The sequence below is a fragment of the Myotis myotis genome, unplaced genomic scaffold (genome assembly GCF_014108235.1).
Source record: "Myotis myotis isolate mMyoMyo1 unplaced genomic scaffold, mMyoMyo1.p scaffold_m19_p_2, whole genome shotgun sequence".
NCBI classification, from domain to species: Eukaryota; Metazoa; Chordata; class Mammalia; order Chiroptera; family Vespertilionidae; genus Myotis; species Myotis myotis.
Window position 1 is genome coordinate 36,553,608 of NW_023416324.1, and position 18,361 is coordinate 36,571,968.

At 53.1% G+C, this 18,361-nt stretch overlaps 1 protein-coding gene across 1 annotated transcript; it reads right to left on the reverse strand.

Annotated features, from left to right (window-relative positions):
• Window positions 1–256: 256 nt before the first annotated feature.
• On the reverse strand, window positions 257–18,061 carry CDCP2 (CUB domain containing protein 2). The gene is made up of 7 exons (XM_036351723.1): window positions 17,917–18,061; window positions 11,832–12,179; window positions 9,035–9,370; window positions 7,738–8,091; window positions 4,510–4,688; window positions 1,311–1,643; window positions 257–899 (listed from the first exon to the last, which is right to left on the reverse strand). Exons 1-6 carry the CDS (start codon window positions 17,993–17,995, stop codon window positions 1,320–1,322), a joined length of 1,620 nt encoding a protein of 539 aa, XP_036207616.1. The 5' UTR covers window positions 17,996–18,061; the 3' UTR covers window positions 257–899; window positions 1,311–1,319.
• Window positions 18,062–18,361: the final 300 nt, after the last annotated feature.

The following is an 18,361-nucleotide window of genomic DNA, read 5'->3' on the forward strand; positions in this document are numbered from 1 at the left end:
CTATTTTGTGCCCAGAGCCTGTCACAAAACAGACACAAAGCTGGAAACCAGTGGGTGTTTGCTGGGTTGTTGAAGGCATTGTAATTGGACTACAGTTTTTTAAACTGGGATCAGTGGTCAGCTTGGTCAACGTGGAGATTTCTGTTATTGTGGAAGGACCTAATTGAATGATTTATTATGCAAATATAAAGGTGAACAAGGGAAAGTATTGTATTATAAATGCATTTTTATTTATTTTTCATTAACAAGACTACTCCTCTTCTTGGTATGAAGAGCTCTGAGGAGGTATGTGTCAATTCCTCAGGTCTTTTCACAGGGACCCAGCCCCTGCTCCTGTGGTGAAATTTAGAAAAATGTGAGTGGACTGGAGTAGCTCTGAGTAGACTGGAGTAGCTCTGAGTAGAGTGGAGTAGCTCTGAGTGAAGTCCAATGGCAGGAGAAGGTCCAGAGGGCTCCACGAAGACTCATTTGCAGGGGAAGGGTGGTTTGTGATCTAAGCTCAACATCAGGGGTGAGGAGGACAGAGACACACGGGACTTCAATCAGCGTTTCAGTCAAGGATCACAAGCTATTTTAGGAAAAGTGTCAACACCACACCAGTCCCTGCCCTCCAGCCTCACTGCGAAGCACAGTGTGGGTCTGCCCCAGGTTCATACCGGGGTCTGACCCAGCGGGGCATCGCCACCTCGGTGGGCAGGCATCCACCAGGATACACACAGTCAGTCTTCAGCAGGAACACCATGTGGCAGGGCCCGAAACGACAGTGCTAGGTGGGGTTTCTGCTCCCTCTCTGCGTTGTGGAGTTTGGAGGCAGGACTGGGCTCCGTTAGACAAAGTCCTCAGGGTTCTTGGGTCAGTTCGGGAGAGTGAAGGCCCCTGGACGGATGCTGAACTTCCTGCTAATGAAGAGTTGGGGTGTGTGATTAGTTGGAAAAATAAGAGATGCCCTTATTTGTACCCCGAGTTGGTGAGATGCTCTTACAAGTTACAGGACCAGTCAGCGTTATCCACTCTGTCTCTAGCGACAGTAACACACCCAGTTCTTTTATATTTTTGAAATTGACCACAGCAGTTGCATACACATGCGTGCCAAGCTATAGTTCACAAAGCTCTTAGCCATTCAGGCTCTTCTCTGAGCCTCCTGCCAGCCTGTGAGGTAAGATGGCAGAGTGGTGGTCCTTAGGAGGCTCAGTCTCAGAGAGGGACTGTGACTTGCCCATGGTCACCAACAAGTCGTGAGGCCCGGTCCCGCCCCTGTTGTAGGGTTCCCAAGCTGCCCCCCTGGGGGCGGGCAGGTGCCAGGCCCCTACCTGGCCTGCTCACAGCAGCATCAGGACCACGATGGCCATGACCATGAGGACTCCGGCCAGGATGCAAAGGCCCAGGAAGACAATGTCACTGGTGTCCTGGGCCACCAGGGCCACAGGGCTCTCCAGCTCCTCCGCCTCGTCGCTGGGTGGTGCTTCCTGCAGGTGCTCGGCCGTGGCAGCGTAGGGCCCAAGCCAGTCGGAGCCGGACAGCAGGTGCACGGAAGCCTCCTTGCGCCGGGGCTCACAGAGGACCTCGTACTGGTGGATGTCCTGCCCACTGGCCGAGAAGTCGATGTACAGTGTGCTGACGATCACTGAGGTGTTGTTCCTTCTCTGTGTGGGTCACAGGGGTCACTCACACCTGAAGGGGCCCAGAGCTAACCCTGTCCCCCTAGACATGTGGGGACTCGGTACCAAGGGGCAGAACCAGGAGCCCAGGCTCTGTCCCAGCTTGGTCGCTGACTCCCTTCCCCCCCGTAGAAGTTCACTATGGGGGTGTCTGGAAGGACAGTATCAGATTGGATGGGCCAATATTTGCTTTGGCTTCAAAGAGGCAGGTCTATGACAGATAGTGACAGTAATCACGGGGACATCCGCCAAGTTCTAGGCTGTGTATCTTAAAGGGCATTTAATTCTCACAGCCCTCTTTTATTAGTACCATTAACATCCCCACTTTACAGGTGAGGAAACGGGCCCAGAGGTTAAACCCCTTGTCTGTGGTCGCACAGCACACAAGTGACAGGGAACATATTCTGACCCAGATCTGCCCAATCCTTAATCAGAACATGGAACTGCACAGTTTCATCTCCCTCCCTCGGCAATTTACAGACGTGAGTACTGAGGCCTGGCAAAGGCAGTAGCGCCCGGAACTAGGTCCGGAAACCAAGGCTCCTGTCTCCCAGATGGAAACTCTGTCTCTGCTGTTATGCGACCTTCCTTCTGGAATCTTTTCTCCCACTTACATCTGCAGCGATTGTGTGTCCCTGCTGTGGAGCCCCTGGTCACCACGGTGGCACCACCTTAAGGTTGGGAAGAGTTTGGCACAGTGTTGCCCTCCCAACCCCCACGGATGAGGAAGGCAGGAATCAAGCTGCCCTGAGATGGTGAGGTGCTCAGGCGGGGACTGGGGGGGAGTATTTATTTATTTTTAAAAATATTTTTATTGATTTCAGAGAGGAAAGGAAAAGGAGAGAGAGTAGGAGAAACATCTATGATGAGAGAGGATTGCACGCCCCCCTCCACACACACACACACACACACACCCCGCCACACACCACCCCCTACCCCACCCCCCGCCACCACCACCGAGAATCCAACCTCAACTTCCTGGTTCATAGGTCGATGCTCAGCCACTGAGCCACGCAGCGGGGCAGGGGGCAGGATTTAGATGGGCAGACTAATGTGGTCTGCAGTGGAGCAGGGCTGGGGGGGGCGGGGCTGCAGTGATGCAGGGCTACACTCCCACCCACCCTAACTCTGCAGCCGCCATACACTCTTCAGGTTGCCCAACTGCCCCTGCCCAGGGGTGGCACCTTTGAGATGAGGCTTCTAAGAACCAAAGCTGCCTCAAACAGCGCGAGCAGCATGAGAAGTTCCATCACTGGACACTTGAGAGAAGGGAGTTTTGTAGACCAGGTGACCTTGATGGTCTCTCCCGACTCTGGTTGCCAAAGGCCCTGAGTCCATGTCCCCAAGGAGCCTTGGCATTTGTGCCCTCGGCCTGTCAGGGGCCACACACTCTGAAGAGGATGTTGTCCTGGATTTTTGTAACAGAATCAGGACACGGAGCCAGAAAAAGGACCTGAGAGGGGAAGGGAAAGGGGACCCGCAAAGGGCCGCAGTGCATCTCCATAAGGAAGGTAGGAAAATCATACAATGGGGAGCAGGAAAGGTTTTGATGAGTGAGAGGCCGAGGAAGGAAAGGCCGTGCGAGATGTTACAGCTGTGAAATCAAGGCTGCGATGTTTTCTGCGACGCACAGAAAGGCTGCCACGGCTCCTAGCCCTGTGAGCCATGCACCCTGAAAGCCGCTCAGTGCGGACACTGCTGCTCTTGTCTAAGCTCTAAAAGCCTTACACTGAGAATCCGCGAGACTGAGGTTCCCTGCTTCTGTTTCCATGATACCAACTCCAGGACTCTATGATTCCAAGGTTCTATGATTCTGAAGTCCCACGTTCTGGTGCTGGTTCCATGACTCAGAGACTCTGCTTGTGAGTTCCTCCTCCTAGATTACACAATTCCTTGTTTCTATAATTCCTTGTCTCCGTCATTTCATGGTTCTGTGGAACGTGTTCTGCCCCAAAGATAACCCTGGGGGATTTAGGTCATGGAGTAGGGGTATGGGCAGATTATCTTAGCAGCCAACACTACCCCCCCCCCCCCCCCCACTTTCCTTCTCTCAGATCAAAAGGCTGTGGCTGCTGGGAGGCAGGGGAAGCAGGAGTGGGCTTGAGGGGCTGGAGGGCAGGTAGCATACATTCGGCTAATGTTGGGGGTGGGGAGTACCGTTTGCTGGAAAGCATGTGATTTCTGCCAGGCCAGTCTGGCAAATCCCCAGATGCCAAGGCTGGGTGGGGTCACCTTGAGAGAGGCCACTGTTCCTTCTCCCCCTCCCCCCGCCTGACCTGTCCCTGAGAATGCAAACACCCAGGGTGCTTGGGGCACTGCTCAGGGACTCTGAGGCCCAAGCCTGGGTTTAAGGTTTCCAAAATACAAGGATCGTAGAAAAAATTCATTTGCAGGCCTCACTGCCTTTGGAGGGAGGTGGATCCTGTGACTTGAAGGGCCCTTTTGTTTTGTGGAGCCCAGGGAGGATGGGCTCATAGGGCTGGGGGAGGGGCGGCAGGAGGCGGCAGGGCTCCCCCAGCTCTGCCTGTGGAGGGGCGAGGCCTGGGTGGCCCTGGACAGCAGGAAGGCCTCCAGGGATGCTCAGCCATAGGGCCCGTGGGAGGAGCCTCCGATAGGGGCTTTTGGTTGGGGCGGGTGAGCCCCCCTTCTCTGTCTCCCTTACCTGAGCTCTTTGTTGTGTCTACACTGAGCAAGTTTGCTGAGGTAAAGCCAAGAGGGGCTGAATTTTGTACCCAGACTTGTGCAGCCACCGGAGCCAGGAAGAGAAGCTGCGTTCTCAGGAATGGCAGCTGCCTTTCAGCAGCGGTCAGAGCACCTCGGTCACGCCTGCCCTCCCCTCTCCAGCCCCTACCTGCGATTCAGTGCCGCAGGTGTCGAAGCGGGCCTGGATCCGGAAGGTGCCTCCGACGTCCTGGGCAGCACAGCGCCGGCTGCCCAGGTAGACCTGGGTCTGCCCCAGAGGGGCCAGCGCCTGCGTGGAGATCAGGATCTGGAAGTCCATGCGGGAGCAGCTCACGTTCATGGGCACAACTGGGGACAGGAGGAAGGAGCTGGAGGCCTTAGGGGCAGGCACTCTAACTCCCACCCCCCAAACTCCTACCCACGGGTGGCAAATGGGAACACTGAGCCCACAGGGGGAAGTCCTATGCAGTCCTATGGGGAAGTTCTATATGCATCACTCCATGTAACTCCATCAGACAATGCGCTGCCCATCAGACACCATGCCTGCATCTGAGCGTCCTCTGAGCCTCACACAGAGCTTGGCAAGCACAGTGGGTGCTGAATGAATGAATGATTGATTGAATGAATGAATGCATATTCTTAATCATGATAAAAGCTACTGTTTGCTGATTACTTCACCATGTGTCAGGCAATTCATTCATCGGTTAACAAATATTTATGGAGGACCTACTATGTGCAGGCACTATTCTAAGCACAACAGATGCAGAAATGGAGGGGAAAACCCAGCCAGACATCCCTGCCCCCTTGGAGCTTACACTGTGGCCCTGCAAGGGGACAATAAATATGTAAAATACACTAAGTGTCTGAGTGGTCTGAGGGCAAACCAGGCAAAGAATAAAGACAGCACAGAGTGTGGGGGCTGGAAACAGTGGTGAAGAAAGCACTCTCCCCCCGAACCCCCACGATGACCCAGGAGGGGAATGTGACTAAACCCCCTCTACAGCTCGGGGAGCGAAACTCTGGGAGGTGAAGCTGTTTGCTGTGGTTTATTGGGATCTTAACCATCCAGCCTTCAGGATTCAGAGGCCCTGATGTCTTCATCCTCCCTGGGGACCCCTGCTCCCTCCTGGCCAGGATGGTGTGGTTCAAGTGCTGGGTCTGTAAAAGCACACACGTGTGTGTGTGTGTGTGTGTGTATGTGTGTGTGTGAGAGTGTGTGTGAGTGTGTGAGTGTGTGTGTCTGTGTGTGTGTCTGTGTGTCTCTGTGTGTGTGTCTGTGTGTGTGTGTGTCTGTGTGTGTGTGTGTGTGTGTCTGTGTCTGTGTGTGTATGTGTATTTGTATGTGTGTGTGTGTGTGTTTGCATGGGGCAGTGCCTGCTGGGGCGAGTGTAGGAGAAAGCAAGGGGGTGACTGGTGGGAGGAGAGGGATGGTGCTGGCAGGAGCGGCCTGGAACTCTCAACGCCTCCCCGGGAAATGCCTCAGACATATTTCAGCCTCTGGTGTCTGGGCAGCCGGAATTTATGGGCCCGCCGTCTCCCACGATGATCTCGGTGGCGCTGAACTGTGTGTCACCTCTGATTGATGCTGGGCTGTCCTCTAGCCCGGAGGCCGCCGGCAGCCTGGGCCACATCTGGCGCCTTGCCCAGCACGAGTGCCCCGGTCTGACCCTGGGCTCCCACCAGACCCGGGAGGGAGGTGGGGTGGGGTGGGGTGGGAGTGGGGGCTCCTGCCTCTGAACAGGAGCCAGGATTACAGCTGCCCCACCCTCAGTCTCTAAGGCACCGAAGCAGAAGGGGCTTGTCCGAGATCTCACAGACCTGGGAGAGGACCCAGGCCGGAACCAAGACTATGGGAGCCGAAAGGGACTTTAAAGGTCCTTCAGCCAATGTCCTCATTTTACAGGTGGAAAAATTGAGACCCCCACCCCCGGCACCCCCAGAGAGAAGGCGACTTGCCAGCTAGCTGTGGCAGAGCCCGTGGCACCTGGCTCTCCAGAGTACAATCTGAGAAGGGGATCCCTCTAACCCGGGACAGTTCCCTTCTCCCAGTTCAGGGATGGAGCTGAGGGAGGCCCAGACAAGGTGGGTCTGCCCAGCCCACCTCTCTGCCACTAGGGGCTGCAGCTCTGCTGTTTCCTTCCACCAACTCCTCTTGCCTCTGAGGTAAGGGGAGAGGAAAGATCTTTCTAATGACGAGCAGGCCTGGGGCACGTGACAGAAAGGAATCCACCTTCAGCAAGGACATCCTCAGAGCCGGGCTCTCTGACCTGTGTCACCGCATTGCATCTTAATGGCTGCCTGTCTGGGGCGTTCGTCAGCCCCTTTTACAGATGAGCCCAGATGCAGATGGATGGTCAGTAAGTGGCAGCATTTGGTTGTTGGCCCCGGTCTGTCCGAGCCCAGCTGTAGGCCCCCTCCCTGGGGCCGGCTCAGCCACACAGGGAGGCAGGGGAGCGAGTTCTAGTCTTGGCTGTGCTACTCTCTGCCCCTGCGGCCGCAGTGAAGGCCTGCCCTCTCTCCGCACCTTTGTTTCCACACCTGCACAGCAAAGAGCTTCCGCCGGGTCAGGCAGAGGGCAAAGCGGGTCCAGGACACAGGCATTTCTGGACCCGTGGCCCAGGGAATCCTGCTGAGAGGAGGGGAGGAGTGGTGAACACGGTCAGCTGGCAAATCTAACTGGCACTTTGGAAGCTGGAAAAGCTGAGTAGCAACTTTCCCGGCCTCCTCTGCCGTTAGGCCTGGCCACCTGACCAAGTCAAACCAATGAGACCAAGAAGAAATCTTTTGACAGCTTCTGAAAATGATGTTGCTTTCCTGATAAAAGGACATTTGTGGCTGGCACCTCTCCTACCTCGTCCAGCCTTGAACATGGGTGTGATGCCTGGAGCTGTGGCAGCCATTTTGCAGTAATGAGGCCAAGAAAATCCAGAGAAGCTGGGACAGGTTGAGTCCTTGAACCAACACAGGAGCTGCCTGACTCCAGACTTCTTGTTATGTGATGAAAACAAAAGCCATTTGTTCAAGCCACCGTCAGTCAGGGTTTCTGACTCGAGCCAGGCTTGTCGGCTTCTATGTGGTTACACCAATTGTTTACCATAAATAATATTACCATATTTTATATTACCTCTGGATAGAGGATCAAAATCAAGAGACATCAGAGGCCCATGGAGGGAAGAGCCAGATGAGAAGGGATGAGGGATTGCAGAGTTGGAAGCTGGAATCAGCACGGGCCACACTGGTGCAGGCTCAAAGGCCCCAGAGGAGGCACTGGTGGTGGGGGGGCCCGGGAAGAGGATAGGGAAGCCAGTTTGTGGGATGGAGGAAGGAGGCTGCAAAGACCTGGGACCCCAGCCTCGCCGTCCCCTCCAGCACACCCGCCCCCTGCGCCCCCGCTGACCTCCAATGTAGGCCACAGAGAAGCCCCTGCGGGAGGTGCTGCGGTCTGCATGGAGCAGAAGCAGGAGCTGGTTGCGGCTCGAGGTGACCGGCGGCGGCAGGTGGCGGCCACACCAGCTCCCCAGCAGGGGTGCCTCCTCGCTGGCCCCATCGAAGGCTGCCAGGTGGTCGAAGTCACAGGTCTTGGTTAGGCTGTTGGGCCCTTCCAATTCCAGGTCCAGGAAGAACACCTTGACCCGGTAGCCAGGAGGCAGGCGGATGGTCCAGTGGCACCGGACGTTGTTGGGGTAGGAGCTGGGGTACTGTGGGCTGGAGAAGTTGCCCCGCACGGCCGTGTACACCTCCTGGCATTCCCCTGGGGAGGAGGGGGGGGAAGGAGCAATGGTGAGAAGGATGGGGACTGTCACTTTCTACAGCTACAGTTTGAGCCACAGTCACTATAGTGGTCACAGTACCACCCTGGTAGATTGTGGGCACCATGGCCAGAAAACCAGGCAATGGATCCCAAAGCCTGCATTAGCCTGAAGCTAGCTGAAAGCCAGGACGCTCATTCCTGTCGGCGCTCCCCTTCATGCGTGTTGGCTCTGTTAGGAATTCAAGAACAGGCCCTAATACCTGTCCTCAGAGTGGAGTCCAAACTGGGGCATGACAATGGTGTTCATGACCGGACCTTGCCCCTTTTCTCACTGCCCCTCACCCACCCTACCTTCCAGCTAGGACTGCAAGCACAGTGAACCCTCTCTGTCCTCCAAGCCTTTGCACATGCAGATCCCTGTGCTTGGAACACCCTTCCCTTCCTTCCACCTCTGGCTAACTCCTTCAGAGCACTGCCTAATCCTCTCCTCTTCCCGGCTGCCATCCATGATTCTTACTGTCACGGTCTGTTTCCTTTTCCATCTCCTCCTCTGGATGGTGCACACCCAAGGGTTCATTCATTCACTTTACTAACAATTAATTGAATACCTACCACATGGCAGGTGCAAAGATAAGCCCATAGGAACTCCCAGTCAGGCAAGGGAGACCGACAGGCAAACCACACACAGAAGTGGTGTGTTAGAGCCTTGCTAACACTTCTGTAAGGAACTGAAGGAGGGGATTGATTCTGGGTGAATCAGGAAGGCTTCACAGAGGAGGTGGCATGTTGATGCCTTGGCATCAGCCAGGCAGGAAAGGATGTGCGAGAGCATTCCAGGCAGCGAGAGGGCCGAAAGCTCGAAGCCCAGAGGCAGGGAAGTGTGCCCGCTCCCCCCACACGCATGCTGGGGAGGCAGGAGCCCAGCACGCACAGGCCCTCCTACCTGAGAAGTAGTAGGCCTTGAAGCCCCGGCCTCCGATGTTAAAGTCGGACTTGAAGACCACCTGCAGCTCGTGGCCCCGGGACACCAGGGTGGGGGGCCTGGCGCGGCCACAGTAGTGGTGCCCGCGGGCGGGGCCCGGCGCCCCCAGCACAGCCACGTAGTCATAGGTGCAGTCCGCACTGCCCTCCACCTGGAAGTCCACGAACACCAGCTTGACGGTGGCGGGGCCGGTGGCCCGGATCACCCAGCGGCACTCCGCGTTGTTGGGGTAGTTGTTGGGGTACTCGGGGCTGGTGAGGACCCCCGACAGGCCCGTCAGGACGCCACCACACACATCTGTAAGCGAGCCCGGTTGAACCAACCTTTCTCCTTCCCCGTGGATCCCCTCCCAAGGGAACCCACACCCCCAACATGCCACTCCCACAGGCCTGGGCACCTGGTCGCCATCCACCGAGCACTTGCCAAGTGGCAGGCACAGGCCGGGGCTTAGCGCCCGCACCACCTTTATAAACGGTACCATCACCCTGTGGGGGATGTGCGGGGGTTCGGGTTAGTTTCCCACCTTACAGTCGAGAAGACGGAGCCCCAGGAAGTTTGGGTTCACCTGGGCTCTGAGACAGGATTTGAGCAGTGAGTTTACGTGGGAGACACGGGGTCCCTGTGTGGGGAGTGAGGGACACTAAAGGGAAGGGGAGGGGAGGCGGCCACTGATGGGCCTCTCCAAGCCAGCTGCGGAGCCCTGTGGGGAACTCTGGGGAGCCGTGCAAAGCACACACCTCAGAGTGGTGTCCCTAAGAGTAGGGGAGTGGGGTGTTCACACACCGACTCCCGGGAGTCCAGGCCGAGGGCTGCCGGGGTAGAGGTGACCAGCAGAGCTTCACCAAAAGCCCTCAAGCAAAGAGAAGAGGAGGTTGGCAGGAGTCGTTCTGGCAAGGCCCAAGGGACATGGGCAGGGTCCTGGCAGCAGGTCACCAGTCTGGTAACGTGGAAAACGGGTTGACTAACTGCAGAGCCTGTGCACGTGACCTTATGATGTTCACTGTCCCCTCCTGCCAGGCCAGTAGGGTACAGAGGCTGAGATGCCTGAGTTCAGAAATGTTATTAAACCTCCCTAGCAGGTGAGGAAACTGAGGCTTAGAGAGAGGATCTGATGAGGCAGAGATAGGCTTGAAGTCTGAAGAAGGTGTCCTCCCAACTCTGCCTCAGATTAGCTGTGTGACCCTGGGCAAGTCATTCAGCCTCTCTGAGCCTCATGGGAATATTGGAAATCATAAGACCTGCCCAGCCTGATCTACTGGCCTCAGAGTCATGCCCAGCCTGAGAAGATGTACTGTGACCAATACAACCAGGAGGTGGTTGATGATGAATGCTGGGACTAGCTGGGGGGGCCCAGCTGGGAGGGGCACCCTTGGATGTATTTCCTGGGACTCCAGAATCTCGCCCCAGGGCTGTGTGGCCCGAGTACTGTGCTGGGCAGCTAAGGACGTCACTTCGGAGCTGTGTGACCTTGAGAAGGCACCGTCTCTCTCTGGTCTCAGATGTATTGTTTGTGAAATGAGAGGACAGGTTTGACAATCTGTGAGATCCCTTCCAAGGCTAACACCCTAGTAGATTCTTTGAACTTGTGCTCCGGGGCGCCCCAGTGGCCGTCTGGAGCAGCCATCGACAGGCAGCTGGTGCGAATTTCTTTCTTATGCTGTATTCAAATCATGTTTTAATGCTGTGAAAGGCAGAGTCCACAGTTACGTCTTACATGTAAAAATTTAACTCATTGGAGGCCACAAATACTGACTTACGCCTTCAATGATTGGCTTAAAATAAGCAAATGTTAAAAATATGAGCTTACAAAATAAATGCACACCCTAAAATGCCACCTTTATCTCTCATATATCAGGGATTAACATAAGATTCCACTTGATAAAAGGATACTGCTGTTTTAAAAAAGGTTGGAACACACTGCCCGTGGTATTATGACTTGGATAGCTAAACATTCTAAAAATCTAAGGGTCTAAGGTTCCAAAACTGCTATTAAATCAGTCTGTGATTCTTGTGTTTTAGCAGCTACAATTCTCTGCCTCTAAAGCCAGAGAGAGCTGGGGCACACCTGAGCACCCCAACCCCACTGCTGTCGGTGGACTGTGTGCCAGGAGCCTCGGGTGGCCTAGCGCTCCCATCCCATGGAGAAGGCGTGGCTTTGGCCTTGGGCAGAGGCAGAGGGTGAGTTTGTGCAGAGGAGCCTGGGGCAGGGCGATGAGTCAAGGAGGGAGAGCCAGGCCTCTGCCCCTTCAGGGACTGCGGGGCAGCTGCCCGCCTGGTGGAAGGAGGGGGGGACCCCAGACCGGAGAGGCAAGTTGGGAAAGGCTCTGGGTTGGGAGAGCCACCAGGTCCACAAGACCCTGTGCCCCTCCTGGAGGACCACGGGGGTGGGTGGGGCATGTGCACGTGAAGTAAGGGGGTGCCACAGAGGGCCCACAGCAGTGACAGCATGGCGCCCTCCTGTGCCCGGATGCCAGGGCAGGGATAAGAAGGACAAGAACCAAAGAGCACGCGAGGCCTCGTTCCCGAGCACAGTGAGGCCTCCAGGCTCCCAGGACAACGGAGGGAGGCCCGGCGATGGCCGCCATGAAGATGGGAGCCCGCAATCCCGAGACTGCAAGTGGAGGCTGCCTTTGCCCCTGAGCTACGAGAGCAGGGTCATCCGGGTTCCGGAGCAGCCTACCCCCCAAGATGCTGCGCCCCTGCAAGTCTCCCCCCACCTCCACGCCAGGCCTCCCTCTGCACTGCGAGGCCCCCTTGCCTTTCTGGTAGCCTGCGGAGAAGCCACGGCTGGCCACATGCTTGTCGGAGTGGAAGATGACAGACATGATATGCCAGGAGGAGGTGAAGGGTGGCGGGGGCACCTGGCCGCAGAACCTCCCCAGCAGGTTGCCCTGGTCCCCAGCAGCCCCATTGTAGATCTCCAGGAAGTCGAAGTCGCAGGCGTCGTGGTATTCCAGGTCAAAGGCGTGGAAGGTGAGAAGGACCGAGGAGCCCTCGGCCACCACGATCAGCCAGCTGCACTCCGTGTTGTAGGGGTAGAGTCCGGGGAAGTTGGGGCTGGAGAAGTTTCCAGAAGGTGCTGAGAGCACTCCCCCACATTTGACACCTGGGGCAAGAGGGAGAATGGCTCAGAGTCAGCACCGGGGTCTCGGGTGGTAGGCCCAGCTGCAAAGCTGGGTTATCAGGGTGGGAATTTTCATGCGCCGGGCCTCTAGTTATGTACATATTTGCTTATAGTTTTAAAAAGAAAACAATGGAAGGAAATGAATTATTCTCTGTCAGGGGAAGGAGGAAACAGGCATGACTGCTGGAACCCTTTACATGCAAGCTGTTCTATCATTTTGACTATATAATTATGAATAATGTTCATATAATTTTTAAATTACAAAAAGTATTTAAGTAACCCTTAAATATCCCAAACTGAAAAACTTAACTATATATCTAGTTGAAGGCATATTCACGTGGAGAAAAATGATTTCCACATGACTTTGAAAGACTATTTTGACTGTGCATTCCTGGTGGAATAGATCCAAGAACAAAACCACAAAGAAATCATGAAGTATACTCAGCAGACTGACTATTAATGATAATAGTAAACACTGTCACTGTATTTATATATTGAAATAGAGCAAGTAGGCTGATGTCAATAGCAACGAAGGTTTCAGTGTAACAGAAGAGTGATACAAATACAAAGATTAAGGAAAACCCTGTGATCCTTAATTTGAATTGAAAACATAAGTATGAATTTAAGATTTTTAAATTTCTTTTTAGATTTTTTTATTTCTAAAAAAATCATTTTCGAGTTCTGTTCACTAAAAAGGCCTAAAAGAAACAATGTTACAGTAATATTTTGCACCCTCTGCCGTAGATTAGGGTTATTATGTCCAACTAGAATGAACCAGGGCTCCTTCGAGAACCAGTGGGTCCAGGACAGGAAATATACAAAATGCACTTGGGACATCTTGTCACACCAGAAAGCAAAGAAGCTTCCAGAGGCTGCTGGGAACGTGTCAAAGGCGCCCACCTGCAGGGCTCCACTGGCCGAACAGGGTACAATTTGAGCATCACAAGAGAAGAAAGATTGCAGTGGATTGAAACACATCAAATACATAAACATTCATGAATTAATAATGCAACTCTAAAGAAACAAAAAAGAAACTCACTGATTTCCTTTAGTGGTTGCTGGGGCATAAATTCATTTTTTGGAAAATTAGTATTTAGAGAAAGAATAAAGCATCTATTTTGCCCTTCCTGTTGTGGACTGTATTTTAGGATAACCAAATAGTCGATGAAGGGACACTGTTATTTATAGTTGACTGCAGAAAGAATAACCATGTTAGAAAAATATAATTTTGTAAACCTTAATGAAATAATCATCTTCGATGTCTGTTCTAATCCCTGAGTAAAAAAGGTAAATGAGGTTGGGTAAATAGGTATTCCCTGTAAAATTCTTTCAACTTTGCTATATATTTGAAAATTTTTATCATTAAAAAAATGCCCAAAAAAGTCACTTTTATAGGCAATAAGATGAAAAGGCAACCTATGGAATCAGTGAAAATATTTGCAAATCATACATGTGATAAGGGTTGAATATCCAAAATATATAAAGAATGCATAAACCCAATAGCAAAAACAAACGAAACGAAACACATCGTCGGATTTTAAAAATAGGCAGAGAAACTGAACAGACATTTTCCAAAGAAGACATACAAAGGGCCAACATGGAAAGGTGCTCCACACCACAAACCTTCAGGGAGGTGCAAATCAAAACCACAACAAGCTATCACCTCACACCCATAAAAAATGGACATAATCAAAACGACAAGAGCTAACAAGGGACGGCGAGGGTGTGGCGAGAAGGGAACCCTGTGCACTGTGGCTGGGAATGTAAAATGGCGCAGCCATCACGGGAACATATGGAGGTTCCTCAAAAAGTTAACATTTGAACGACCGTATGATCCAGCAATCCCACTTCTGGGTATATGTCCAAAGGAAATAAAAACAGGATATTGAAGAGTTATCTGCACTCCTATATTCACGGCAGCATTTATAATAACCAAGATATGGAAACACCGTAAGTGCCCATCAATAGATGAATGGATAAAGAAGATGTAATATATAAATATATATACACAGAATAGAATTGAAAGAAGGCCATTTTAGCCTGGCCCGTGTGGCTCAATGGTTGAGCGTTGACCTGTGAACCAGGAGGTCACGGTTTGATACCGGGTCAGGGCACATGCCCAGTGTGGGGCATGCAGGAGGCAGCCAATCAATGATTCTCTCTCATCATTAATGTTTCTATCTTTCTCTCCTCTCTTCCTCTCTGAAATCAATATTTTAAAAAAATAAAAAGAAGGCCATTCTTTCATTTGCGACATGGATGGACCTTGAAGACAGTCTACTAAATTAAATAAGACAGAGAAAGACAAATACTGCATATCACTTACATGTGGAATCTAAAAAAAAAAAAAAAAGTCAGCCCTAGCCGGTTTGGCTCAGTAGATAGAGCGTCAGCCTGCAGACTGAAGGGTCCCAGGTTCGATTCCGGCCAAGGGCACATGCCCAGGTTGCAGGCTTGATTCCCAGTAGGGGGCGTGCAAGAGGCAGCCAGAAAATGGTTCTCTCTCATCATTGATGTTTCTATCTCTTTCCCTTCCTCTCTGAAATCAATAAAAATATATTTAAAAAAAAAGTCAATCCCGGGGGAAAGATAAGCATATATATCTTTCTCTGTTAAGATATATTCTGAGATACTTATGGTGAAATAATATATCTGAGATTGGCCTTAAATTTGTCCAGATCCCATCCTCCCCCCCAAAAAACTGGAGGTGGGGTAGCATAGAAGAAACAAGACAGGCAGAATGTTGGTAATTGTTGAACACGGTTGTTGGAGACATGGAGGTACATTATGTTATTTTCTCTACTTTGTGTATGTTTGAAAGTTTTTGTAATTAAAGGTAAAAAAATAACCAACACATTCTCAATGAGGCTTTCCCCAACAATGTAACCCTCCCATCCCTATACTCTTTCTCTGCCTTTTCTGCTACATTTTTCTCCATAGCACTCACCTCCATCCAATGCACACTGCATATTTGACTTGTTTGGTTCATGGCTAGTCTCTCTCCACAAAAAGGTAAGCTCTCTGAGAGCAGGAATTTTTTGTGTTTTGTTCTCTGCTGTATCCCAAGCACCTAGAATAGTACCTGGCATAAAGCAGGCGCTCAATACATAGTTGCTGAAAGAATGAGTGAATGATCTTATAGCATCCTCGCAATAGCCCCATAAAATAGGCAAAGCAGGTGTTATTGACTCCATTTTACAGATGGAAAAACTGAGGCCCAGAAAGGGAAGTTACTCGCTGTAGTTGTCACCTATTGTTTTGGTCTGCCCAAAGTCCATTTCTCTGTCTATTGCAGCAACACTCCTCCTCTTTTAGACACTGGCTCCCCTGCCTCCATGTGGTAACACTCCTGCCATAGGGGTTGACACATGAGCCAGCTGGGCAATCCTGGGGCTCCCACCACCACCCAGTGACTGGCTGCAAGGTGCCTGCGGTCTAGGTCAGGCCAGAGTCCTGCTGCAAAACAGCTGGAGGAGAACCCTGTCCTCCCTGGCCCCAGGGCTGGGAGTGAGAGCCCTGGGCGGGACCATGCTCAGGGCCCATGAGAAAGCTTGTCAGCAGATGGCAAGAACCATGTGAAAAGTGGAAATGACCTTGAAGCCAAGATGTCCTGGCTGAAGGCATCCCTGAGTCCAGCTAAGTTACACTCCTGCCTCCCTCATTACAGAGCCAATACATTCCCCTTTTTGCTTCAACTCATTCAGGTTGGGTTTGTCACTCGCAATCAAAAGCTTCGTGAATAATACCGTTAAGCCCAGCCAGTGTGGCTCAGTTGGTTGAGCATCGGTCCCATGCACCAAGAGGTCACCAGTTCGATTCCCAGTCAGGGCACATGCCCGAGTTGCGGGCTCGATCCCTGGTAGGGGGTGTGCAGGAGGCAGCCAATCAGTGTAAGATGTTTCTCTTTCCCTCTCCCTTCCTCTCTCTCTCAAATCAAGACCTTTTTTTTTTTTTTTTTTTTAATAAAAAGGAATACCCTTAAGCAAAGTTCCTGTAAGAGAAGACACACTCACGGAGCATGTGCCCTGTCCCAGGACCGTGCTGATTCAGAATGGGCCCCTCTCTGGGAGCTCACAGTGGGGAGGTGGGGGATGGGAGGGGGGAAAGCCAGGCAAATGTGACAAAATCCTGCAGTGTGATTGTGTCTGGCCACACAGGGCCCTGGGGTCCAGGGGCAGGGAGGCCAGCCTTGCTGGGGCCAGCACTATCAGAGGAGGGACAAGATTCACAGAGGAGGTGGTATTTGAATTTGACTAGGGAAAACGAGAAGGTATGTTTGTCGGGAAGACTTGGAGAGAGGGAATGGCATGAGCAAAGGCTCAGACCCACCGTCACTTCTGAGCCTCTGTCGTGCATCTGTGAAATGGGGAGAACAACACCTCCCTTGCTGGGTAGATGCGAGCTGTGATGGCATAAAGCCATGCAGGGCTGCAAGATGTACACCAGCTCACATCACCAGCTCCCTGCCTGGCCGCGGGGTCAGGCCAGGGCGGGAACGGTGTCTGCTTCCTGCCTTTATCCCAGTGGGGGGACAGAGGGAGTCTGTCCAGTAGCTGTCTTTGTCCTTCCCCAGCCAGCCCACAGGACAGGAAAAGCCATGACAGAGTCGAAGCAGGACTTCTATGGGCCAGGAGGCCTGGCACCACCACGAGTGAAGGCTTTGTCTTCCAGGACTCAGCCAGGCACCCTGACCCACAAGGCCACCCAAGGCCACCAAAGCCTGGGTACTGGAAAATGGGGACCACTAGCTCCTCCCACTACCCAGGCATGAAGTGAGACACCTGGTGCCCAGCCCATCTGTGCCACCAACTGGGTGACTGGAAAGTTATGCTTCCTTCCTGAGTCCCCTCACCCCACCCCACCCTCGAAAGCCTGCAGGAAAATGAGGCTCCAATGGTGATTTGCTGAGCCCCAACTGCATGCATACCCCTCGATGGTGAAACGATATCACCTTCACCCCCCAGACACCCACACAGCACTGGAAGGGCTATGGCAGTGCAAAGTGGCCTGGGACCGGCGTGCTGGCAGAGGGCCGGAGCTGGAAGGAGGGAGCATCTGAGGGTGATGTAGGGACCTGGAAGGGGTCCTGGAGGAGGTGGTGTCGGACCTTCGTCTGATGGATGAGCCAGGTGTTCTAAGGGGCCCTCCAGGCGGAGGAGCCGAGGGTGAGAGCCATGAGGGCGAAGCATCTCTGGAAGGGGGTGTGACCCCGGGGAAGCAGGCACTGAGGCTGGAAATTACATGGAAACCGGAGCCAGGCTGCAGGGAGCCGAACGCCCGCCGTAAGGAACTTTGATTTCACTTGGTCGGCAGGGGGAGAACAGGCTCTCAGGGGCGAATGAAGACTCCTTCCAGCAACAAACATGCACTCGTTCTCCGAGCCATTCCCTTTGCCCTGGCAGCCATGCAGCCGTGGACAGCTTGCTTAACCTCTCACCTTCAGGTTTTTCATCTGTAAAATGGGGGACCAATACCCACCTTGAAGTCTGTTGTGAAGTTTAAATGCAATCATAAACGTAAAGCATCCAGCACATAGCAGGCACTCAGTCAATTCTCTCTTCCCCCATCTCAGAAGCTGATACATCCCCAACTCAGCCACCTTCCCAAAGGGTCCTCCTGCTTTCTGGTCCCCCTCCCAGAAACCTCCCGGGAGCCCCGCTGCTGCCTGCCCACTCCTCTCCCCTCCTCCCCATTCCCGCCAGTAGCCAGGAGCTCCTACCTTTCATGGCTCGGGCCCTGGGGCCTGGGCCCAGCAGAGCCACTGCCAGCAGCAGACAGGACCCCAGCTCTGCCAGCATCTCCCCACCTGGGACCCTCACAAGTCTGCAGGCCGGGCAGGCCAGGAGCAGAGGGTCTGGAGCAGGGGAAAGTGAGGTGAGACTGAAAGGGCCTTCAAGTTAATGGTGGTGTGAATAATTCATCGGCGCCTCGAATTAGTAACCTGATCCCCAGGTGCTTCCTTCACTCCACCCTGAGGTGACGGATCTGGTGTCACCCGGTTTACACGTTCTGAGATCTGCACTGGCCACCTGCATGGGGAAGGGAAGCCAGCTGGGGCTGGAAGGGAATTTGGGGGTGGAGAAAGGGCATGAGTCTGGGGCTAGACAGACTCCTATCCATCCCAGAACAGCCTCTAACTTGCTGGGTGACCTGGAACAAATCAT